General features: G+C 32.4%; 1 protein-coding gene across 1 annotated transcript; it reads left to right on the top strand.

Annotated features, from left to right (window-relative positions):
* Positions 1 to 1,430: 1,430 nt before the first annotated feature.
* Positions 1,431 to 27,323, top strand: LOC124369066 (transcription factor E4F1-like). The gene is made up of 7 exons (XM_046826779.1): positions 1,431 to 1,772; positions 10,817 to 10,952; positions 15,989 to 16,205; positions 16,956 to 17,021; positions 18,508 to 18,631; positions 21,331 to 21,434; positions 23,025 to 27,323. Coding segments are annotated over exons 1-7 (714 nt in total). The 5' UTR covers positions 1,431 to 1,771; the 3' UTR covers positions 23,091 to 27,323.
* Positions 27,324 to 27,443: the final 120 nt, after the last annotated feature.

Genomic DNA, 27,443 nt, shown 5'->3' on the forward strand with positions numbered 1-27,443 from the left:
CACTCATGACTTTCAAGCCTGTCTTGTGTTAGGCGATTTCAATCTGGCCGACTATGATTTTGAACTAGGACCAGTCAGTCCAGCCAACAGATGTGCATCGAGGAACTTGAGGACGCTACGTCGTCATGACAACGCCATCAGTTAACTAACATACGGAACTACTGTAACTCTACCTTGGTCTTGGTTTCAGGGCCGGAAATTTAAACATATAAGCTCCACGTGTGGGGCGGGCCCTGGGCTGGTGGTTTGAGGGTATGGAATACCCCTGATGAAAAGGGGGTTCAGGGACCCTCTTCACGGGAAATGTTGACAAATTAGGTGCAAAATGACGAATTTTAAGGGACTTTTCGATTAATATGCTGTATTGTATTGCCTAAAAATATTAATGTTTCGTCAGTTATAGCATAATTTTTGTTCCCATATGGATGAGAAATTTTGAGATAATAATTTAATTTATGACTCCCACTGGGCAAACGAAGGCCGGCTACCACACACAGTAGATACCAAAGAATAAATAAGTCAATTAATTGTTGTTATTGCTTTATTCGTAATTGTTAAAAGTTATTACTAGGGAGTTATCGTTGCCTTACACCCAGCAGGGATCACTTTTGGCTGGTTTATACCTTCCAGTTGAACCCACCACTGGGCACAACAAAAACCGATGTGTCACTCCAATATGGACTACCTTATGGATGTCCAGGAGCGGCACACCACTAACCACAAATGTCGAGATTCTGGGGTTCATGGGCAATTCGATAGGTCTAGTCTACTGTGGGAGATGATTTTTGGTGTTGGTAGGGTTTGTTCCCTAACCTCAGGGGTTCTTGCTAACCTCAAGTGTGCCACCCCCTGCCTACTTTGGCTGGAGAGGCTGGTTCAGAGCTGGCCTCCCCTTCTTCCGGGGAGACATGACTTTGAGATGTAGTGCCTTAATTCTTCCTCATGAATCTCGATAGGAGGCGGCCCCTATTCCCTAGCCTTACCCATCCTGAATATGCTGTTACTCCGGAAGTAGCACAAAAGTTCTTACAGGACTAAGTGTGCAATTTATAAGCTTCTTGTCCTAAGAGAACAAAAAAATTTTTATAAAGAAATTAATATATTTTAAATTATAAATAAAACATTATAGAATTTATACAAAAACGCCAATTCGAAATTGAATATTGTACTTATGGGCTTCTTCAATGTATTGCTTCTACCTAATTTCGGGCAGGTAAGAGCTTGTGGCTGGTCCTAGTCAAGATTTGTTTTCTTTTGATTTTCATCCAACCTTACAATTTTCTTTTTTTGACTAACACTTTTACTGACACGTCAATTTGTTTATATACTTTATCACCTATACATATACATATGTGTGTGTGTGTGTGTGTGTGTGTGTGTGTGTGTGTGTGTGTGTGTGTGTGTGTGTGTGTGTGTGTGCCCATGACTCAGAAATTAACAATATATGTTCCATAATGTTTTACATACAACTAACAAATTTAAAACTGTAACAATCCCATACTAGTACACTTTGCAGCTTCATAACATTATCAAAGCCCTCTTAAAAGCAAATATCCGAAAAACATTGTACACTACAACCGCCCAAATGAACAACGTGCTACGTTTACAACTGAACAGATCAGAACATTGACGTATCAGGCTCAACGATGATTCTGAATAAGCACATTTTCTGAATAATTCCTCTGTTACTGTGAGGTGTAACAGTACAGGCTAATAAGATAGAAACCCTAAACAAGTAAGCCTCTGAAGTTTGAAATCGTGAAGACATATAAGTAAGTATAGTAAGTGTAACAGGGTTATAGGTTTCACTACAGGAGTGTCATTCTAAACTAGCCTACCTTGTGTCTTTATAGCTAGTTGTAAAAAAATTAATTTTACCATAGATCCAATGCAAACAATTAACCAATTTTATGTTCATCATGCCCCATTTCGTAAATATGTATTCCACTTGACACATTCATTTTCTTGCGATTGCCACTTCCCATTATTTGTTTTCTTAAAGAATATGCAATGCTTAAAGAGAATATTATAAATAACAGAAAACATGTATTGAAAAATGAGGAAGATTTATTTTACACACCTTGTAAAAGAAACCATTTGTTACAAGGGCTGACAGTGATGCCTACTGCCGACAGAATAGTCTTCGGTGGTACTGCTCCTGCTCCGTGCTGTTTGTGATAAAAGAAAAACATTTCTTGAGATAGTTACTGATCAGTAAAATATATAAGTATTATATGTTTGATCACGAATGCTTGAGAGAGCTTAATAAATTACAAACGCACTTAACTATATTATTCTACGAGGGTGTCTAACGAGACTGATTCTTAAAAATTTTACTATACTGACGAATACGTATTACTTTGCTACATATTTTTCCATTGGATTGGAAGCTCTTCTATTCCATCATCGTAGAAAATTTTCATAGATATTCTTTTTAGTCATTGGAATACAAATACCTCCATCGCTTCATTGTCCTTGAAACTCTGGCCTCCAAGCACGGCTGCAGTATAATAAGCGGCCACCAACACAATCGGATTATGATTATCGAATCATCGATATTTATGACTATCCAAACGACTGAAAGCAAACTGTCAAGAGACAAAAAGAAAATTTCGGACAAATTAACGTAATAGATATTTCAAAGAACAACATTGTTTTGCTTGTTTTTAATCTTAGAAATTAATGTATAAATATTAATATATTACAAACTAAAATATAGTATATAATTACAATAACATTTAATTACCTGATGTATTTTCAAGGATAAACGTGACTGCTTGTGAAAGACACGTACTTCACCGTTCTAGCCGTCAGTAACGAAACACATGATTTTAATTTTAAATTTATTTCAACACACAATTTTACTTTGAACTAATTTTGAGTGATAATGTCAAACTGAATTAAGTTTTAGGCTTTTAAAATCTTATATTATAGTGAAGTTATACTTTTATATGTAAAATAAATGTATTTGTTTCAGACTACATAAAATAACAAAACTTTATTTAAATGATGTATGAGCAGCGTAGTACTTACGATTTGCAATGGCATTTCTGCAAAGTACTGATGCCGTTAAAAGTACGTTCATTAATAAAAAAATTATAGTTTGTTTGATTTCAACTAAAATAGTGCAAGATTTTTTCAGTATAATCGTAATACCAAATTTAGAATGTTCAAAACAAGTCTTCTCACGATCGTTTTTATTTACATTGTGTTTGTTCTTACTTTTCTTGTAGCAAAACACTATTTGATTTCCACCTTTAATTTTAGTTTTCATCTCGTTAATAAAAATCTGGACAATTCATATTGAATGGAGCAACTTCATTTTCTTGTAACCGTTTAGAACATTGCTCGTTTATAAAAACATTTTGAGCCAAAATCTGCATATTCATCACTATTGTTCTTGTCGTTGTCACTAGCCTTCTCCTACATAAACGAGATAACAAAAGCTGGTAATGGCGTCACTAGCAACAGCTGGTAATGACATCACTAGTCTAAATAAAGAAAGCTGGCAACGATTATTTATGAATATAGGTCAAATGTCATATTCGATAGTATCAATATTTAATATCGATAATCATAATCCAATTGTCTTGGTGGCCGCTTATTATACTGTAGCCCCAAGCACATCTTTCCAGGGTCCAACAAGATGAAAGTCAGAAAGTTATGTCTGAGCTAAGCCTATAGGGTGATTGTTCCAGTGTTTCCGAGACTAATGCATTACATTGTTGCCCATGGTATTAGCCTCATGTTTCCTTGTGTTTTTGATCTTCTTAAAACATTTTAACATCAAAATAAATAAATTAAGAGCATATTTTTCCGGCTTCTTATATTTTTTAGTTTACAGTTGATACTGATCATTGCTTGTGGCTAAGCAAGCACTTATTTTTTTAACAGTTGTTTTGATTACTGTTGGTAAATTGGGTTTATGTTCAAGAAGTTTGAAGATTTCAGCATCAGCATATAAAGTTGTCAGCGCAAATAGGCAAGACTGAACAAGTTTTTTTAAGCAACCCAACAGCTCATGAAGGAAGCAAGCTTTTTTAAAAAAGTGTATATTGTGAGTGTGTATTTTTTAAACTTTTTGCCTGAAGTTAGTAGACACATTTTTAAAGAAAAAGTGGGGGATTAAGACAAATTACTTATGAATATACAAAGATTTAAATGAAATTAAGAACAGTGATGAGATTAGTTGCCATGCACCTATCAAAATGGTTTTGAAAATTCTCTAACTTAATACTGGTAGTGGGAATTTTAGAAGGGAATGATTAGTTCAAACAAACACATCAAGGTTATCATTAATTATAAGTAGTCTATTTTAAAATAGTATAGTAATCTAAATATTACATTGTACTGAGTTAGTTATGTTTTTGTGTACTAAACAACTCGCTTTTGGCTCACCAGGGGCTACGCCCCCAGGCCCCTAATTGGGTTGTTGGCGAATTCGGGGATGAGAGGAATAATTAGGTTATATTGAATTCGGAGATGAGGTTTCCAAGTTTCATGTTCCCTGCTGTATCCTTTCTCGAGAATCTTGCGGATAGCAATGCTTTGCTGACGCTCAGCCAAATGATGTACAACTTACTTATATTTCCATATGTAAAACATCAACGGACAGAATCAAATCGGACAAAATTTGTATAGTAGTATAATAGAGGAAAAGAATAATTTAAGCTATGCAATTGACAATAATTTACTAAAGTTTTCAATTTGAGGGACATTTTTGAACGAGAAATGCAGATACCTCTGTATATAACAAATGATTTTATTTTAAAGGTCATTAATTTACAATAAAGATAACACAATGGATTTGTGTTCCGACCTCTAGATAGGTCATGATTGGCCTTTGAATACAAATAGAAGTTGAAAAATTCCTTATAAAACTAAATTTTACTTTAAGAGCGTTTTGTGACTTAACCGTTAGATATACGAGAAAAATTGACTGAATCTTTGTTGTCGGAAATTTAATTCTGTTTTTTGATTGTGATATTGGATTTGAGCTATGACTTTTGGTTTAACCAGTACAGAGCTTGGAAGAAAAGTTTGCACTGGGTAGCATTTACGAATTTTTAAAGTAGTTAAAAATTAAAACTAACTAACTTTCAGATATTTTTTGGAAATTTCGTCGTCTAATATATTTTAAAGTAGTCTAAAATTACATTGTACTGATTTAGTTAAGTTTCCTATACTATGTCTAAGTAGCCCTACACATGTAGATTTAGTCTGACTCAGTTTACTTGCAGCTTAATAACGTCAGTTCAGTAACAGCATTAAGCTAATACTAAGTGTGGGTTGGCCGGTCACATGTTACCACGCTAACAGGTTACTGGAACATAATACCAACTAACCATGTTATTTTGGTAATAGGTTATTGACAAATAATGCTATTTCCCATCTCTTTTGCCAACCTTTACAGACTACAGTGCAATGTGCAGTTGTTCTATGAGTTAGTGTGTGTAATTTTGGCATTTTGAGGAACGGGGAGTACAGCCTTGTCTGTAGTACATGGACATGTCCAATTTACACTACAAAAGTGAACTACGGTGTACTGTGACTTACTAAATGTGCTTAATATTCACAGTAAACACATTTGTCACATAAAATATAGTACAAAAGTCAAAAAACTTGTTTTAATAAAAAATGTTGATAATTTCATAACAAAATAAACCCATTCTCATGCTTAAAACTGTTTTTCTGTCATTCCAGCTGCTCCGAACAATCGCGTTATCCGAACTGGGTTCGGTCTCAATTGGTTCGGATTAGCGGGTCTCCACTGTATATCAAAGGGAAAGTATCACGCTGTTCGGAGTCACTTGATGTATCTCTAAATATTCATTTATTTTTCCTAGTAAATAAATTAACTAAGATCAAATAAGTGACGAAAAGAATACCATAAATGAAATATAATATAAAGTACATAGATCTTGTGTACACACAAGACATAAATAAATGTGCAACTCAAATGACAGCGCCATCACACCCAGCTGTCAGTCATCTGCACTCAGACTTGGCTGGAATGTTTAAAACAAATAGAGAAAGCAAATTAAAATAAAACCGTTAATTATACGTATATTAGTTCTTCTTTCCAGCCATATGTTTTTAGACATGATTGGAGAATATTTACACTTTCACCATGTCAAATGTACATTTGCGCTATATATGCATCATGCATCACTTCAAGGGTCAAAATAATTTCCTAAAAGACAAAAAATTTAACTCAATGGGAATGATAGATAATTCAAAGCAGAAAATTTTGTAATAGGACACACATTACAACAACCATTCAAGTCTATAGATTTTTGAAATATTTGAAAGTGTTATGATTATATTAACTTGCTAACATTGAGGGTTGTCCCTTCAGTATTGTGTGAATCAAATATCTAAACTAATAACGCAGCTTCAGTTTGACGTTTTGAGATGACAGCTTCATGTGAAATCTACCTTTCTTCCGACTGGGTCAGGAATATTTATTTAATGGAACCTTGAAAATGTGTCTTGGAACATACATTTTTTGTCTAATTCTGGTACTTGGTAAAACAAAATAGAGTATTTGTTTGTCCTGGTTATCATTAAAAGAAATATATATATATATATATATATATATATATATATATATATATATATATATATATTGAACAAAACTTAATATATCCTTGTTATTGTTATGTTGTGTTGATTTATCTTATCTCAATGAGCAAAGATCAGTTGAGTGACCTGTTACACAGCAATCAATTGGGCGGCCTGGTAGGGCAGCTGTCTCTTAGGCTAGTCTGCCCTCAGGTAAGGCAGCTAACACTTGAATAGGGTAGGTTGGAGCATGTGAGTGACAGTCAGGTAAATGTTGGGTTAGTTTTTTAGGACCAATATATTAGTCCTGGGTAGCATAGGTTTATCCCTAGAAGTGACACACAAACCAACTGTATTAGCACAGTATTGTAGGTCAAGCGCTCATGCATTTTTCAAAAATTTATTTCAGCCACTAATACTCCAAATGTAATATATTTTACATAGTTTGCCTCACAACAGAACTATTATAAGATTATTTTTCAATATGTTTTTACATTTAATCTATAGTGATATTGCAATGCTTCAAAACGTTAGTCGAACTATAAGAAAATGACAGCCTACTTTGTATCTCATAATTTAATTTTGTACGTAACGTATAGTGTATAAAGAAAATAATCTAATATATACATTTAATTTCAAGTTTCATGCTGATTTCTGAAATATATAGTTTATATTGTGTAAAATATATAGCTAAACATATTTTTTAATGTAAAACTGTGTTAAAGATCTTTTTAATATTTTCAAGTTCAAGTTCAAATCATTTTTATTCAGGAATAACACACAATACATTTTTCTATAGTTCCCATGCAACTCATCATTTTAATTCCTGAGTTATTTAATTTAAAGTCGTATGAATTTATATCCAGAACTAAATGCTCATAATCATAACTAAAATTGATGTGACTTTTTTCAATAGTTGTTTACATCAATTTATAATTTATTGCAAATTTACTATGTTTTCGTTTTACAGTATTCAAGTTAGTTTTTATATTATTCCTGTAATGTATGTAAGTATTATAAACTATTATTCAAGTTACATTTTACTGAAATCAATTCCACAATAATCACTTCAATCACAATAAGAAAATCAAAATAAATTTACAATATATAATGATGTCCAGGGCAGCGGTTGTAGCTGTTAGCTGATATAAGAAATAGAGGAACCATAAACTGAGAAATCCTAACAAATGCCAATACAATGAGATATTTGATTATTCCTCTTTGCAACCATATGCGTTTTATTGAAATTTTTTTATATTGACTTGTTCTAAAGGTATAAAATATGAGCACACACTATTGCACCAAATATCCCACTAATACTATGGCCACATTTTCAGCACATGCTATTTCTAAGGTCAAGATACAAGTATGACAAGTTAAGATGTATATTGGGTACTGTAGGTTGAAATATGGGTAGGTTAATCATAGATACCTTTCTTGTAATAAACATGTTGATTTACAGTGAATTAAATAAAAATTTAATGTGGAATCTTATGCCGTATGGTGCATGTCAAAGTGTAAAAAATGCATTATGCACTCATTCATTCACATCTAGCATATGTGAATTAATTTGATATGGAATAAGTAATAATAATACTATAATAATACATTTCTTTATTGCCGTAATAACAATTTTTACAACATTGCATGGCACGCGTCAAGTCATGTAGATATTTAAATAAAATAATATTGTAGTGTTTACAAAGTTATATGTAAAACTAAGCAAATAAAAGAAAGCACTTAAAATTTTAATTCTCAAATAAAACAAAACTTAAATAGAGAGAACATTATGGCTTATCATGTAGGCCTAAAGCCTGGCACCCCCCACTCAACTGTTGTACCAACTAACCTCCCTGGTCCACGAACTCGCCGACGGAGTAAAATCCATGGACTAACATCCAAACAAAATCGTGACAAGATACCAACAATAAAAAAACAAAAACTGAATAGTATTAAACTTAAACAGAAGAGATTCAGTAAAACACTTGTTTAATGAGCTTGAAAACCCAAAAGTTTTAAGTCTTTATGTTACGGAAGTTATTAAATATGTAAAAATAATTTACAAAATTGTCAAAATAACATATGACTACAATATACATGACATCAGCACTGACAAACATATCTTGACCTATGAAATGAAAACAAAATGTACTGGGGAAATGCTTTAACTGTTTACCTAAAGAAAAAAAATTACAATAGCAAAAATGTTGATGTTGAATATAAGAAAAATTTCACAAATAATGTTCTGAACTCGATTGAAGAATTATTCTCGAACAATTAGTAGAAAACTGCTTAAAAGCTAAGTAACTGAATATTAGTTTTTGATTTTTATAGATGTTTATGGTATTCTTATATAGTTGATGTATGTATTAAATGTATGTTTTGAATAAAGAAAATTCTCTAAGTTTTAAAATACATGTGTGGGACTGTTATAGTTCGGAAAGTTTTGAACATAAGTAACATTTCAGTAACATAAGTAGCCTGCCTTAGTGTCTGAAAGTCGGCCATATTGTGACAATCCATAAAGAGGATATATTGTCATCACAAATTTCAGACCAATAACTACTTTGTTCAGAAAGATTTATGAAAGGCTGGTGCTGGACAGGATTCATTTCATAATTCATCATCTTATCTACAGCAGGCAGCATGAATTTTTTGTCTGGTTAGTTTTCTGACGCAATGGCCAAAAGGACACAAATTGATTCTGGCACTAACTGGCCTTTGATCAAGTCGAGCATGTCCTCCTTGTACGCTATTTGAATGAGATTTGATTATCAGGAACACTATTGAAATTGTTTGAGAGTTATCTCTATGATAAGAGGCTTCAGGTTGGTTTCCACTCTGACCTCTCTAATGAGTTCACTGTGACTTCTGGTGTTCCCCAAGGCTTCAGCTCTACATATTCAGTTTAAATATCAATGATAACTTAAGAACTACGATGTAACTATATGCTTTTTCAGATGACATAAGGTGCACAACGAAGCTGCTTCTATCCAAAATACCATCCATATCTAGCAATATCTGAATCATTTTGTAGTTATAGTATGTCTGTTAACAACAGTAACAGTTACCAAAATAATAAATTGTTGGATTGTTAGATGCAAGTTAAATAATAAATTTAACGTGTTTGGAATTAAATGATTTATTTAGCCATCATATTTGTTTTAATCACACTTTGATGTTTTCTTTCAACGGTAAAAGTAATTATTTGACAATTTAAGGATTTCTCTATTGTTGGCCTTTATTATATGTGCATACTATATAATATATAGTATAGTATGTAGTTCTATATGTTAATTTTAGATTTTATGTGGAAATCTGTTAAATTGTGTAATTAATAAGGCCTGTGTTATACAGGATGTTGTGTGATGTTGTCATTATTATAGTTATTTAAGGTACCTTTTAAATTACATGTCACTGAGCTTGGAGAAGTGTTAATCCATTATTTTTTGTATCAAGGTTTCTCTGATCAATTATTCTCTGAGAGGCTGGAAACTTTCCATACTGAGCATGGTTAAGGAACTGGGAGTGGACCTCTCTTTCTCAGTTGGTTGGGACATTCAGGTCCAGCCTCCTTGCAACATAGCTATTTGTAACCTCTGTTTTATCTATAGGATCTCAAAACATTTCACAAACTTATTCTCTCTAAAGACCATATTTTTAACTTTGTTCAAACCACTCCTCGAATACTGTTGTATTATATAGTCCTCACACCATCTTTTCTTAATTGGAGATAAGGAGAAAATACAAAGGCATTTTCTTAGGCTGGTGGAGGTACAGTTGGCATACAGTTGGACCATAACTAAAGCCCACATGGGACAGCTATATACACAAGAAGTAGATTTTTACGTGACGTTTGTCACATTGTAAAGATTTTAATTGTTTGAGTGCATTTTAAGGCCCCTCCTTGATTGTACAAAATCTCCAATTTCTGATCCCTAAATAGGGAAAAGTACAAAACTTGTTTTTGGGACCAAATTTATCCCACAAAACTCAGTTCATGGTAAGCATAACAATTTAATTTATCAGTTACAACTGAAAGCAGTTTTATCTTTTGATATGAAGTAAAATAAAGGCTTCAACTTAAAAGGTTACGGGCTCATATTGTACATTCACATACAAAATTTGTATTCTTGTAAGGAATTAAATTAAATTTGAAAATATAAATTAGTGTATCTCATTATTTGACATATTAATGCTTGAATTGGGTGAAAGAATATATGAATAATGTACAATTTTTTTTTATTTCCAGTGGATCGTTATCGGTGTGGTGATTGTCAGGCAGAATTTTCTTCCTATGAACAGTTCCTAATTCATAAGATGCTGTGGGAACAATACAAGTTAGTACTTAGAGAAGCAGAACGCATTCCAGGGCTTCGACTTCCTGAGTAAGTGAATATATTGTATTTTATTATGTGTTTAGCTCAAATTGATGTGTTTTAAATATTATGTTGTTTATAAACTGAATAGATTTTGTTCAGCATATCCTCAGTTAGCAAATGTCATTATCTGTTTGAAATGACAGACTCTCTGTGGTATTGACAGACGTAGTGTACCATCATAACATAGCAATAGACCTAGTGCATAGCACTACTTATGATCTGAAGCACTTTCCATAACTTAAAAATTTGTGTAAAGACTTTTAAATATTGTAGCCTTGATCACACTTAATTTATTTAGAATGTTCTCGAGTTTGTTCGTCAGACATGTTGATGGATCCTAGCCCAAGTTATTTAGGTATTAATAATAAATAAAAACTCTCTCTTGGTAAAATCAATATACTTTATTTGATAATTATACAATTTTTAAATAACTTTAAAATTTAATACGAATTTAAAGGTTCTAAATTTATAACAGGAGAGAGAGCCATGTTACGTGAGCTTAATGCGTTCAAAACCCCGGCACAACTGCTCTGAGAACAATGGATTTCACCTCCCCGCTCTTGGGGCATTCCTCCCAGAGTTGTGTGACACACCCACTAACTTAGCAGATTCAGCACATTCCTGCATGTTTACTGCGACTTAACCGTACATCTGCTCTACATATGGAAAGGTTTAGGACTTACTGGTGACAGACCTACACTTAAAATTCATATGCTATATATACGAGGTGTGTCCAAAAAGTATCTGACCTTGACGTCTGGCATGAACTGATGTTACTCGGCGGCAACGGCAATCTGGTCCCCTTCAAAGTACTCCCCTCTACAAGCCACTACCTTATTCCTCCCACTTCCGGAAACACTCCTTAAATTCATTTTGCGGAATGGCTAACAGGTCCTTCGTCGCATTTTGTTTTATTTGTTCAACATCGTCAAATCTTTTTCCTTTCAAAGGAATTTTTAATTTCGGAAATAGCCAGAAGTCACAAGGAGCTATGTCAGGACTGTAGGGAGGCTGTCGTAGTTGGTTGGTGTCGTGTTTGACCAAAAAACGCTGAATAAGATTTGAGGAATGAGCTGATGCATTGTCGTGGTACAGGATCCAGTCACGGTTTGTCCACAGTTCAGGTCGTTTCCTTCGCACTGCGTCTCGTAGCCGCCTTCGGACCTCAAGATAATACTCCTTATTCACTGTCTGGTCTCTTGGAGCATATTCGTAATGAACAACGCTGTCCTGGTCCAAAAAACTGTCAGCATTGTCTTGACATTGCTTCACTTTGTCTTGCTTTTTTCGGCCGTTGCTCTTTGCGAGTTTTTCACTGTGAAGATTGAGCCTTTGTTTCACGGTCGAAGCCATAAACCCATGACTCATCACCAGTTTTGTCAAATCCAGATTGTCCTGTGCGATTTCAAGTCGACAGTTCTTTTGGTCTTCTGTCAGCAGCCGAGGAACAAATTTTGCCGAAACACCGTTCATTTTTAAATCTTTGTGTAAAATGTTACAAACTGACAATTTTGGTATTCCTAAATCTTCTTCCAGCTCTCGGACAATCAATCGACGGTTTTCATGAATTGCTGTAAGAACACGTTCAACATTTTCAGCGTTTCTGGCCGTTGAAGGCCTGCCAGATCATCACTCTCCACTGATATGCGGCCATTTTTAAACCGCCTAAATCACTCTTTTATTTGTGTATCGGCCATAGACACGTCACTATAAACTTTCCATACTATAGTAATCGTCTCTGATGCTGAATGGCCAAGTTTTTGGAAAAATTTAATGCAAATGCACTGCTCAACACGTTCAGTCATATTGAAATGTGACGCACACACACGGCAGTACTGTACGGAACAGAGCGCTGTGACTCATTGAGTGACTGGATCATATTCAATGCCTAATATAGGAAGGAGTAGGCTCGCCCCTCCCCTCCAATAACCGGTTCGAGCCGGTCGGTTATGCTGCGGCCGCCTACTGGTCGGCGGTGGGATACCTTTTGGACAGACCTCGTGTATATATATATATAAATTACTGATAATTTAAAAATTTAAATTGGTCGATTGAGACCATATAAGATGTTACCGTTTTGGTCTTACAACTAAATGCTGGGGGTCATCACAATGTTAATATTTATTTGTTTATAAAGGAAATTGTGTAATTTTCGTGTACACCAAATATAGAATTGAATACTTTTCTCATGACTCTTATCCAGTGGGTATCATGTTGTAAAATACAAGCTACTTCCTCATGCAAATATCACTGTAAATCAAAATTTGTTCAAGTTAACTTGCTTGTTTGCATACTAGTTTAAATTAGTAATATAACTGCTTTGGTGTTTGTTTAAACATTTCTTTAATATGATTTTACTGTTATACATTTTTTATTGATTAAACTTATTATTAATGGAGCTATGTGAATTTGGGTAACAGTTTGCCAAACTAACACTAATGATTGTTTTACAGATTGTTAAAGTATTTGAATTTATAAGGCAAGATAAGTTCATTATTAGCTTTTTTATTTATATCATCTGTACTCAAAAATGGAATTAATTCTGATCACGACTAGAAAGTAGGTGATGGGTGAATGGGTGGCCACTAACATACACTATTTGTTTTATAGTAATAACATAGTAGCACTGTGACATGAAACAAATATTTGTAAAAGACACCACCCAATGTTTTACCCAATGTCTTAAATAATTATTAACACAATGTGGAATGAATGATCACAGTACCATCAAAAGTATAACTTAACCATTTGTTAACCAATGTTTTACCCAATGTCTTAAATAATTATTAACACAATGTGGAATGAATGATCACAGTACCATCAAAAGTATAACTTAACCATTTAACTGCTCCACAAAGAAACACGTAAATAAATATAAAACTAAGGATCCCCCCCCCCTCTAAATCAGTGTTGAATAGTAATTGTTACATAAACAACAACCAATAATTATTCTATTTTATTCAAAAGGGGTGGATTGAACTTCTATGTACATCAGCCTTCAAGGACCTTTAACAGGTCCCTCTGAATAGCCTAAAAGAGAAGTTTTCAGCACACTCCGGTCTGTTGAAGAAGCTTGGAGAAGTGCTGTAACTTGTTAATGAGCTCCATACAAGGTATCCCATAGCTCTTAACAAGTGTTCCAAAGGCTTGCACCTTCATTCTCTCAAGCTCCCAACAGTCAAAAATCACATCCCAGCAGTCTCCTCATTCCTTTGTTTGAAGGTTATTTTTGACGATGAAAGGATAGTGAAGGAAACAGGATTTTTCCGGCCATTTGCCATTGTTCAGTGAAACAAGAAATCAGTAACACTACGTTTCGGGACCTGCAATCTGATCTCTCCTTCAGGTAATAACTAACCTAATACATAATTACAAACTAAGTTGAAATAAACAAATCATACCAAAGCGTTGTGGCACGCCTAAATCAGGAATCACAACCACTATGTTGTTTGTCAACTTCACTAACTCTAAAAACATACACTTAATAAAAAACTATACACAACACTAATCATTAAAACTGAACTACGTAATACAGGTCACAATATGTCTACATTCGTCCACTAACCACCTACGACTGTGTGTCGTAACGTCTCGAAACGTAGTGTTACTGATTTCTTGTTTCACTGAACGGTGCCAAATGTCCGGAAAAATCCTGTTTCCTTCAGTCTCCTCATCCTGTCCACATATCCTATAAACAGGGTCTCCTCATCAAAGTCTCCCGTCCTGTAAAATTGCCATCTTAGATGGCAGTGTCTTGTAAAATCTGTTTTCGAAAAAAATCGTGTCTCTCCAGTTGTAATGTCTCATAGGCAACATTTTTTTAAGGTGAGTGTGAACTGACATGCGTAACTCCTGGTTACCGTATAAATAATAAAGTTGTTGAGTCTACCCAAGTTGGAGACTGCATTGTAACAATCCCATACAATCCTTGTTCTGATCTTACAGGAAGGCAGGGTTTTAAGAACCACCTATCTGTCTTAAGATATCGATTTTCTTGGCCTTGATTCCAGTTCTCGAATATCACACCAGAGTGCTCCTCCTGTATCCATGCAGTGCTTAAGAGTACCTAGTTCCCATCTGTAATCCATTAAAAATTTGGATTTGTTTTGGTTTTTGGTTATTTATGGTGATAAAACTATCACTATACAGGCGAATTCGCTACCTAGGATTGTTTGCTTTTAAGTTTAGCTATTTTCCTATAAACTTGTGGAACCAACTACTGACTTTAGTATTAGTTCATATACATAAATGTATGAATATAAGTGAGATTGTGGCCTATAAAGAAAGTGTGCATGTAAATCATAAATATCTGAGTATTAAAATCAAATTAATTTAATCTAAATTCTAAACATTAATTTGACATAGATACGTATTAAATAGATTCAAATGTGGAACTTATCCCAATCTTCTGAAACAAACATAAGCTCAGTTCATGTGTTTTAGATTCTACCACATAAATTTTTTGAAACCCATTCATTGGTTATTTGATTGTAAGGACATTGCATTCAAAATGAATATATTTTTTTTAGCAAGAATGATAGTGTTCAGTATGTTTGTTTTACTAGCTACTATGTAGGAAAAATCTGTCACATACATATATGCAAAACGGAGAGCAATGGTGGAAAGGGTTGATTGAATAACGTTCTTACTGCATGTATGTAACATGCAATCTTCGCCTAATATTTTGAGTATTTTGATGCAGTGTTTATGTAAATATCAATAAGGTATGGAATTTATTATTTTGTCATGAGAAGGTAGATGAAACAGTAATAACTATGTATGTAAAATGGAACTGCTTGCAAACTAATAAGCGTTATTTGTACAAACTTGGTATGCTATTGAAGGGAAAGCTATAAGTTAAATAACTACAGTATAGCCTCATTTGTATTAATTTACTGTAAATGTTTGTGCAAAATACAAGAAAATAATAGCGGTGAATTTATTTTAGAATACTCAAGAGTAGTAAACAATAACTTTTTTCATAAAATATCTTATAGTGTGAAGTTTCTTGCTTGTTTTAAATGTTCTTATTGTTTATTTAGGTTTGTAAAAGTACCTAAAACCACGAATAAGGAAGAGACTTCAAAGACAGACAACTTAATAGTGAGAATGGTGACTGAAACAGAAATAGAGTCTGCCAACCTTCACAAAGAGATAGTGGAGATAATTGAATCTGATAATTCATCTGTTTCTAGTAAAACAGAGTCTCTGAGGATTGATGAAAGTGTTTCTGCCAAGGAAAATGATTCTTCCCCAGTGGTAAATATGCTTTAACAATTTTTTATATTTCTGATGTTCAGTACAATACTGTCATTTTTTATACAGAAAAAGTATTTTATAGAATAGACTGTTTTGGAGATTTTGCAGTTGTAAAATATATTTTGTTAAATTAACACCTCTTGTTCTTAATAGCAACATTAACACTTTTACGTTTAAAATATTTTTAACTGGCATTCAGAGTGATCACAAAGTCCACCCCATCCATGCAATTTTTGAATGGTTGCAATAAAAATAATTAAAACTCAAGGAATATTTCTCAGGCAGTGAAATGTACCATTTTGGTTAGTTCACGTTTTGAACGGACGCCCCTGCCCCTGTCTTTCCCCTCAAACAAAAGTGTCCTTCAAAAGTAATGTTTACAAAGTGTACACCTTTACATTTGTGTTTAATCTCTAGAATGGTAACAGACTAACAATTTGGGCAACAACATTTTTTTATTCGTTTTTTATTTATCAAGATCAAAATTCCAGTGCACACAATCAAAATTAAACTCCTATTTAAACATTAAGGGTGAAGTATGGTAAATAATGCTTAGTGTTGAATGGTCTTTATAAGAACAGCACAAAAGATTTAAGCACAAAAAAGAAAGGCTTAAACATTTTTAATACCCAACAGGGACATGAATATCATGTTTTAATATTCGTGAATGTGTTGTCACAATAGTTAGGCTCAGTACTTTTACATATTTTCACATTCTGCTAATATTTAAGTTATATATTTTTATTTCAGCCTGATGGAGTACCAAAGTCTACAGTTCAACTGTATTGTAAAATTTGTGATCGTTACTACAAAAATGTGAGTAATTGCACTGTTTAATACTAATGTTATTAACTTTTTAAAAATAATAAAGTGTATTTAAGCCTGTATATACCTATTTAAGATCTATATACAACCTGATACTGTTTAAAAGCAAATCTACATACACAGGGAGAAAATTATTTAATGAACTCTTAAAAGACTTGAAGAGGTGCAGAGAAAAGAAGCATTTCAACATAGTAATTAAGATCTGGCTGCTATAGAAGTCATTTTACATGTTATAAGAATTTTTCAATGCCTGACCAATATATATAACATATATAATTAAACTATGGTGACACAACTCTGTAATATATGTATATAAATACAGATTTTCTGTATTCTGTTCTGTAGAACCGATGGTAAGCTAGGGCTTGCATTTGAAGCACTCGGTTTGGAAGTGGGACTAACTAGGCCCAAGTTATTATCACAGTTAGATAAATCTAGTTTCTTGTTTTCACTTTTCTTCCTAAAGATTTTTTCTCGTTTTTAAACCTTTTTATATCTCCTCATAGGTATTTTGATTTTGAGAACGGTTTTTGTTGCTCACAAGCAACTATTACCAACTTGACAACAAAATATCATTCTAGATATGAAAACTCCTGCTCAACTATGTTTTATACAAAACATAAAAACTATTGAAACTGTGCAAACTTGTTAGACAGCGCTTCATAAAACCTGTCATAGAAGTGTTAATATTTGACCGATTTATTTTGGATTTTTTTAAATTTGTTCCTAATGAATTAGGTAATAATAAAACAATATAGCAATAAAATTGATATCTTTTTAATTTTTGACAGTCCAACTCCCCTTAATGTTGTTAACACAAGGCTGATCAGTCTCTATGTCTAGGCCTAGTAAGTCTTGCTTCTGTAAAGTTAAAGAAAGTCGATTACAACGTTGAAGGTACTGTTAAGCCATCTAGGCATTCACAGTTCGGGGTTGAATGAGTAAACAATGCTCCTATTTAAGCACTTTCCTACATAAGTAGTTCAAGTTCGTCACTCTGCCTTTTAGCAGCACATATTCAGCACCACTTAACTTTTCACTCATAGTAACATACTTGAGAGGTGAGTAAGCAGTAACTGCTCATATGTGTTATGCATTCTATACTCTGCAAAGGAGTGCTCTACTAACTAAAATCTAGTTTGTTAAAAATGCGTTTTCCAGCCATATTATCAAATATCTTAGATTCATTAACTTTTTTTGTCCACTTGTTTGTTTGGCCTATGCTGTACAAAAAAACTTATTTCAAGGTTGCTGTAAATTTTTCACTGTGTTTGAAAAATGTTGATTTGATTATATTTCCTACTCTTCATAACAACTACAAAACGTGCAAGATTTGGTTGGGCAATTAATATCATACTTAAATAAGATGATGAACTTTTTACAACAACTAAGAAATGTCAAAGATCATAACCTGGTCAATACCAATGAAATACCCATTTTAACAATGAATTAATAACATTATTTTTTGATGATTTAGAAATTTGTACTAATAGTACATAACAAGACAGTTCACAGTGCTGCGCGACCATACAAATGCCCAACCTGCCGGCAAGGCTTCAAGACCAAAGGATCTCTGGTTAGACATGTGCGCACGCACACAGGTATGCTACCTATTTTAAAGTTAAATAATATTTAAAAGTTCTATATTATATAGAATGTTTGGTTAGTCATTTAATTTGGAGCAAAGCTAGTTTCAATGGTTCGACAAATTTTCAAAAACATTTTTCCTTGCATTGCCAGTTCAAGTGGACGATAGCTCTCATTCATATGCCAGTTGTGGAAAGAAGCTGTTGAAAGGTGGAGTTGTGTGACAGTGCTATTTAACATAACAAGATTGGTACTGTCAGTAAAGTTGAAGAAAAGAGAAGGATTGTTGAGGAATTGGTATGCATTCTTTGAGCCAAAAAGTACTTGTGTGTCTTGTCATCTTTTATGTTTTTTATTTCTTATTTTATTCCTAGGTGCAGTATCTTGCTGTTGGATATCTAATATAAATGGTTATGTAATGCCTGGCTTGCTGGTAACTGATCTAAATCATATTTCAGTTATTCATAACATAGCCCTATTCGCTAAACAATACTTATAAGTCAAAAATATGAGGTTACTGTAGCTAATAATAGCTATTTAACTTGAACTGTGAGGGGCTTAGAAGGGAATATTTTGAAGGCACCAATAGCCATAACCATAGAAGTTTCTGGCTCCCATTGCCAAAATAAATTAAATATGCAAGTTTAAACATTATAAGACAGCGTGGTTTTACACAGCATTGAAGTATTAATTCAAAAAGACAGAGGGAAAAAAGACTAGTATAGTGTACTCTTGAGCAGGTCAGAAATGTCAATACAAAGAGATTTAACCATTTAGATACCAACTTCTGATATATGAGAAGTTTGTGATGGTAGTGAATACAGCTGACTTAAATATATTGAAAGCTGTACAATGAACAGTTTAAAATTATTCCATGACATAGTTTATAGAAATTTATTCATCAAATGCTCTTGAGAAATCGTATGTAAATAAAGCTAGTAGGAAATATTGTGTTTTGTAAAATAATATTTAACTTAAAGTCCAGATGTTCTATAGCAGTGTTCATCCATCGCTGCATGACTGCTGTGACAATACATGAACAACAGCTCCTCCTCTGTAAATAGACTATTGCTAAAATGTGGTTTTGTTGTAATTTGTATATGAAAACCCATATAACCAATGTAACAAAATGCATGTCTTTGTAAAAAGTAGAGAATTATAATTTCTGGTGTTAAAAATGTTGAAAAAATTCTGTCTACTTGTACAGAAAGAAATTTTTTATAATTATGTTGAAACCTCTTTTTATGTCAAAATGTTACCTAATCATGTTTCTTCTTTGTTCTTAGGCATACACAGCTGGTGTTATTACCATTATATAAATTTTTAGTTCACACTGAATCAAAACAATGCTAACACAATTAAACTGTTAAAATATTTTGAGCATGCGTAGCCTAATAACCTGAAGGCTGTTTAAACCTGAAGTAGATGGTCCATCCTGAGCATTTTTCAAATCAGTTTCAATGGTTTGTGACCCTTTCTTGAGAAAATTTTGTCCCCGAACTTGTAGGTCCATATATTTACTCAGATCTGTAGATTCTCATGAAAAAAAAAAAAAATAAATAAAATAAAAAAAATGTTATTAAAAAAAATAACAAACACTTTTAAAAATCAGACGAAATAAAATGCCTTTTCACACTGACGTGACCCTATAAGTTCATGTCCAAGAAACTTTTTGTGAATTAAAAAATGTTGGCAATGGATTTCAAAATTTCTCAAAGATGTAAAAGCAACATACTGGGAAAAAAATGACTAAAGGCTATTGAGAGAAGGGATTTTACAAACGCTTTACAGCGTTTGTCTGCTTTGGACTCAAGTTTAGTTAGTTTATTCAACAACTAGATCAAGTAAAACTTAGGTAATTAATATACTCTTATGTAAACAATAGAATTAATTTCAAACAGAAAGGCACAGTACAGTATGCATTGCTTTGGAATGACACAACAAAATACTTAAAAATATCACTTAGTGAGTTCTTAGAACAGGTAAAAATCAACAGAAAGGTTAAACTGTACTTCATTTGACAATAATTACCAAAACTTATTTGACATGTTGCTATTATGTAATTTTTACTGTTTAAATATTATTTATTACACATTCTTTACAACTATTAAAATACAATTTTATATCATTTGTGATATTTAACATATCTCAGTTAGAAAAGTAATTCTTATTAATTTGTTTAAGTATTTTTGTTCTGTATTAAATTGTCCTTGTATTATTTTTTATTAATAAAATATTTTATTTATAAAACTTTAAATAAACAATTGTTTTGGACAGGTAGGACTGTGGAGGCATACTATAAAAAAATATAATATTTTATATAACCTTTAAAAATGTTTCAAAATGTGTGTTTATTGCAAGCGGAAGCCTGAGCGTCAGGTAAAATGTAAACATAGTCATGGAAAATCAGGAATAGTCAGGGAAATTAAATGTATTTCTGTGTGAACCCTATAATAGTTCAATCAAACATATTGAGTGAATAATGCATTAATTTTCTCAAAGTGTAGAAAAGATTTGTTATTCTTCATATCCCTAGTCATATTTTTAATTAGCTGTTGATGTTTGTCTATTTTGTATATTGAATGAATTATTATTAACTCTGTTTCAAATTATTCATGATGTTTCCAGATGAATAGAAACACTCTGTGGACTTAGGATTATTTGTGTTCTTACCATCATATCTCGTTATTTAATATAATTTGAAAATTCTCAGGTGAGAAACCTTTTCATTGCCAGAAGTGTGGAAGAGGTTTCATTGAATCATGGGGTCTCTCTCGCCATTTGTACCTAGTGCACAAAAGACCACGTGGTGCTTTGGTGAGTTCTTATTTTAGCAACAGAAACCAAATACTTTAGATCAAGGTAATGTTAATTTTTTGTCCCGGGGGGAGAGATTGGATGTTCACAAATTTCAGTTTTAGGACCTATATAGTCCTTTATTTTCTGGTATAGCTTCAATCTAATATTTGGTCACCAGGAAATACCTTTAGAGTTCTACAGTATGCAGATGACATCTGTGGATATCAGGGGTGGTCCCCAGACTGTATGTACATATATGCCCATGTACTAAATTGTATAAGTAATTGGTTCAATATCAAGAAACTAAAATTAATAACAAAGTAAACCTAGGTATTAACTTTCAAGTCTGTGCAAAATTACTGATATTGTAAAGGTATATCAATCACTAATGGAGTAAAATTTGTAAATGTTTTGATATATGTCAATTTTAGTTTAAGCTTTACATATCACGTTGATTACAATGCAAAAAGAGTAAATTCAGCTTGCTTTGCACTAAACGTATTGTTAGACTGCACAGATTTTACCACTCAAAATGGTTTACTTTGCTCATTTCATAAATCGTGTTTTTATGGGCTGGCAGTCTGGGTTGAGTCTGTAAACTTATGGAAATCTTTACAGAATATTTAGAATCCAAAAAGCTATAAGAATTATGAATACAAAATGTTTATTTGAAAGCTAAAAATCCTTATTCAAACTTTTGGAAAATTGTACCAGGCTCATATTTTTGCTAACATAGATTTCTGTAAGCGTTGTTTTAAAAACAGTAATATATTCTTTTATTTTGTTCAGACAATTTACACAAAAACAGAAGATACATACAATTCATAATTTTTCCAAATCAAAATACTTTATCAGTCACCATTTTATATGGCTTGAAAAATTATAAATATAATTTTAATACAAAATTTAAAGCTTAAATCTAAGAGACAATTTTTCAAGAAAATAAAAGGATAATAACAAACAATGCTTACTCCTTAACAGCAACTAATTTTGAGATTGACTTTAATGCTTTAAATTTATTATCTTAATATCACCTAGAGTATATTATAAATTCGGCTGGTAAGCAATTTTGGTTTAAATATGTCACCTTATTAATTAGTATTGTATTTTAATAGTTTTTGTGCATTTTTTATTTATGTATTTGGCCATATTAGTTCCTTATTTCAGCATTTAAGTTACCAAACAGATAATAAAGTTCTGATTACTGATGAAGGAAGTGCAAAATTCTAGTATATGAGGTTTTATACTTTTAAGTAGGTAAACTAAATATTAAATATATTTGTATTTTGAAAACATCACTTGGTAGTTATATGTTACAAAATCTTTTTGTAATATACAACAGTGGGCAATGTCTACAGTCCTGTTATATTTTCAAATTCACAGATTCAAAAATGTAGGAGTCGTGTCTGAACATTCTTTGCGATTTCCTGTAACAAAATAATTTTAATTTATCAATATTTTGATAGACCTTTGAAAATCTTTTGATTGATTTTATGATAATAAACTTTATTTTTATGTTATTAGTGTTCTTTATTTATTTTTATTTTTGTATAGTACAAATTTTAGGTATATTGAAATATAAGATTATATGTAGTTTTATTATTTTAGAAACCAAATGACTTCCAAGTCTTCGTTACAAGAATGGCAACAGAAGCTACAGAGGAGTCAAAGTAGGAGTGAGGTATCTCAACCAGATTCAATTTAAGCCAACTCTCTCAGACAACCTCCAGTTATCATCATTACCATTAAATGTGTGCCATATGTGGAATCGTTGCAACAAATTTGTGACATCTGTAGAGTGGTTTGGTTACAAAAAAATGCCATATTCATTTCATTAAGGTAACCATGTACACAAATAATCGAATTTTTGAACATTTTTTTTATTTTCCTATAAAATTCTCTGTGTTTTTCTGAACAATTGATATATAATACATATACATTAGTCAAATAATAAGCTAGGAAAAATAGAAATACATTGTTCAGTCAGTGACAATTATTCTACTTTTCGAGTATGCACTAAGAGCCCAGTAGCATGATTTTATATAGTAAGCTGTAAGACAGGTGAACAGTTGTATTCTGTAGCCTTTGGATTTGTCTGTCTATTCCATCTGTCAGCATTATTTAGAACAGCTGATTGTTCAAGTGACAATACTTTTGTAATATTGTTTGTTTACATAAACAGTGTTTGTATTTAGTGAGCTAACTGCAGTGTTTAGTGTATTTACAATGCCTAGAATAAGAAAGTTTGGAAGAAATAAGTATAAAGGGAACCAGTTTGATTCACAATCAAAATCAACAACACCTAACATATCCAATGTTAGTAGTTCTCCAGTTTCTAACCCTGTCTCAAATGTAGGCTCTAGGCCTAGTTCTCCTGATGATGGTGAGGTAAGATGTTTTTATCTTTCTGCTTCTGAGAATAAGCTTCGATATGTGAAACTGTGTGGCAATAAATGTGATTACCTACCAGATAAAAATACCAAAGGGAATTTCATTATTGACTTGGAGGTGTTGAACAATAACCTATCATTATTTGTAAAATGCAGTGAATGTGATGGCACAAATTGTGTTGAAATCGTTGAGAAACCTATACATAGGAAAGGTCTAGCTGTTATGTTGGTTTTGTTATGCAGTATCTGTGGATCTGAAAAGCCTTTTTACAGTAGTAAGATAACACCAAAAAATGTATTTGACATCAATGTGCGCTGTGTTTATGCCCATCGTTCTATAGGAAAAGGTAAAGCAGCAGCGGAAACATTGTGCGCTGTAATGGACCTGCCACGACCACCTACCAGATTTCAGAAATATAATAAAATAATTAGTGATTCAATTGAAGAAGTAGCGGAAAATATAATGATTGAAGCTGCTCGTGAAGCAATAGCAGAAAATGACGATGACCTAAATATAGCTGCATGTTTCGATGGGACATGGCAGAAACGAGGGCATAAATCACTGAATGGCGTGTTTACCGTTACAAGTATGGACACTGGCAAGGTATTAGATGCTGTTTGTTTATCTAAATACTGTTGCTGTAGTATCAAAAAGAGATTGTCTGATACACATGATGAACAATGTACCAAGAATTTTGAGGGTTCTAGTGGTGCCATGGAGGTAGCTGGAGCAAAACAAGTTTTTGAAAGGTCCCATACTCGAGGTTTACGCTATGTAAAATATTTGGGTGATGGTGATAGTAGTGCTTTTCAGTCTGTTATTGAGTCCAAACCGTATGGTGACGATGTAATAATAAGCAAATTGGAATGTGTTGGACACATACAAAAAAGAATGGGGAGTAGATTGCGAAGGCTCAAGACAAAAATGCGAGGTGAGAAGTTATCGGACGGAAAACCTCTGGGTGGAAAAGGAAAATTGACAGATCAGGTGATTGATAGCTTACAAGTGTACTATGGTAAGGCTATTCGAGACAACACTGATAGTGTAGAAAATATGAGAACAGCAGTTTGGGCCACTTACTTTCACAAGATCTCCACTGACGACCTACCCCAACATGAACTGTGTCCAAAGGGCGTACAGTCCTGGTGCAAATACCAAAGGTCAAAAATTACTGGTGAAAGGTACAACCACAAGCACAATGTACCAGAAGCTGTGATGAATGTAATAAAACCTATATTTCGAGACCTCACATCATCAGAGTTATTGAAAAAATGTGTTCATGGCCGAACCCAAAACTGCAACGAATCGTTAAATAACGTGATTTGGACCAGAATACCAAAAAACAATTTTGTAACCTTATCTACACTAAAAGTAGGTGTATGGGATGCCATAATAACATTCAATACAGGAGCCCTAGGAAAAGTTCAAGTGTTACAGAAACTTTGCAATGAAGCTGGTAGAAACTGTGTTATAGGCCTACAACATATCGACCAAATAAGGATTTTGGAGGCTAAATATGCCAATAAAATTAACAGTAAGACCAAGAGGAAAGCCAAAAGAAACCTAAAAAGGAACAAAGAAGACAAAGAAGATGAATCAACTGTGCAATATGGTGCAGGAAACTTTTAGTTTATAAGGAACCACATAAAGACAGTTTTTTGCCTCTAGCGAAAAATCAACTTTTTTATAGGTAGGTACCATTTTTTCCTAAACTAATAGTTTGATTTACCTGATTTTTTTACAGAGTTACTGGATACAATTTCAAACAATGTTAACCTAGTTTTATAACCAAATTAGTCCACAGTTATTAATAAAAAATATATAAATTTATAAAAGTGAAATTTTTTTTAAAGTTTTTAAAACAAATTCTTTTACAAAAAATTATTATTATTTTGAATTAGTAATAGGTTAACATTGTAGATACATATATAAATTATGACAGGAAAAAATTTCATTGCTCTACTATTTATAGTTTGTTTTTAAATGGTACCCAAAGTTGTCCAATTTAACATTGGCGGGATAGGGCGTACATGGTTACCTTAAGTCTTGTCGAGTCAAGTGTATCACATTTTTTTAAACATATACATCATAAAAAATCTCATCATCATTTTTTGTCGGTATTCATTGTAACATACAGTATTATGGTTATCTCATCGTTCCATTATCAGTACTAACCTAGAATTCATTGCAATGGTCTTGCTGTCACGACAGGCAGGCATTCGTTCCAGTTGAACCCTTTAATTTTCGCTGTCGCAATTCCATAACCATTCCATTTACAGAGTATCATGACAAGACAGATCCAGTTGCAACGACCCACCTCTGATGACATTACATGTGAAACCTTCAATTTATTGTTATTATTTTCATACTTATCAATCATGTATCTGGATATAAATATGTTTTAATGTTCAGTTTAATATTCTACTAATTTAATTACAACTAGGTACTAACAGCTAGGTACTTTATTTTTCTTATGGTTTTTATCTCTTTTCTTTATTTGTGTTTGTTTACTCTCAATATATATTTTTCTTGATTTATTCTTCAATAGACACCTATAGTTAGAACTTATTATAGTTCGAATCATACACCAATATTCACACCTATGCAAACACTTATCACTCATGTGTCTGGATATAAATATGTTTTAATGTTCAGTTTAATATTCTACAAATTTAATTACAACTAGGTACTAACAGCTAGGTACTTTATTTTTCTTATGGTTTTTATCTCTTTTCTTTATTTGTGTTTGTTTACTCTCAATATATATTTTTCTTGATTTATTCTTCAATAGACACCTATAGTTAGAACTTATTATAGTTCGAATCATACACCAACATTCACACCTATGCAAACACTTATCAATCATGTGTCTGGATATAAATATGTTTTAATGTTCAGTTTAATATTCTACAAATTTAATTACAACTAGGTACTAACAGCTAGGTACTTTATTTTTCTTATGGTTTTTATCTCTTTTCTTTATTTGTGTTTGTTTACTCTCAATATATATTTTTCTTGATTTATTCTTCAATAGACACCTATAGTTAGAACTTATTATAGTTCGAATCATACACCAACATTCACACCTATGCAAACACTTATCAATCATGTGTCTGGATATAAATATGTTTTAATGTTCAGTTTAATATTCTACAAATTTAATTACAACTAGGTACTAACAGCTAGGTACTTTATTTTTCTTATGGTTTTTATCTCTTTTCTTTATTTGTGTTTGTTTACTCTCAATATATATTTTTCTTGATTTATTCTTCAATAGACACCTATACTTAGAACTTAATATAGTTTGAATCATACACCAACATTCACACCTATGCAAACAGATAAAAGTTCTTTTTATTAAGTTTTCAATTTTTTAAATGAATAATATAATGTTAAATTTACCAATGTGTAAAATACAAATTTATGAAGTATAATTTGATGTTTTGAGTTAGTGATAAGGTTATATGACGTTAAGAATAATTTTTATGAATATTAATAAAAAATCATAACAAAATAGAATGGAGTTATTTATTTATTCCAATTACAACTGCACTTAGAATAAGATCAAAAATTGTTATTAGTCCTTTTCCAGAAATGAAATTTCAAAAATGCAGGAATAATGACAAACCCTCATTA

The sequence above is a fragment of the Homalodisca vitripennis genome, chromosome X (genome assembly GCF_021130785.1).
Source record: "Homalodisca vitripennis isolate AUS2020 chromosome X, UT_GWSS_2.1, whole genome shotgun sequence".
In the NCBI taxonomy this organism is placed as follows: Eukaryota; Metazoa; Arthropoda; class Insecta; order Hemiptera; family Cicadellidae; genus Homalodisca; species Homalodisca vitripennis.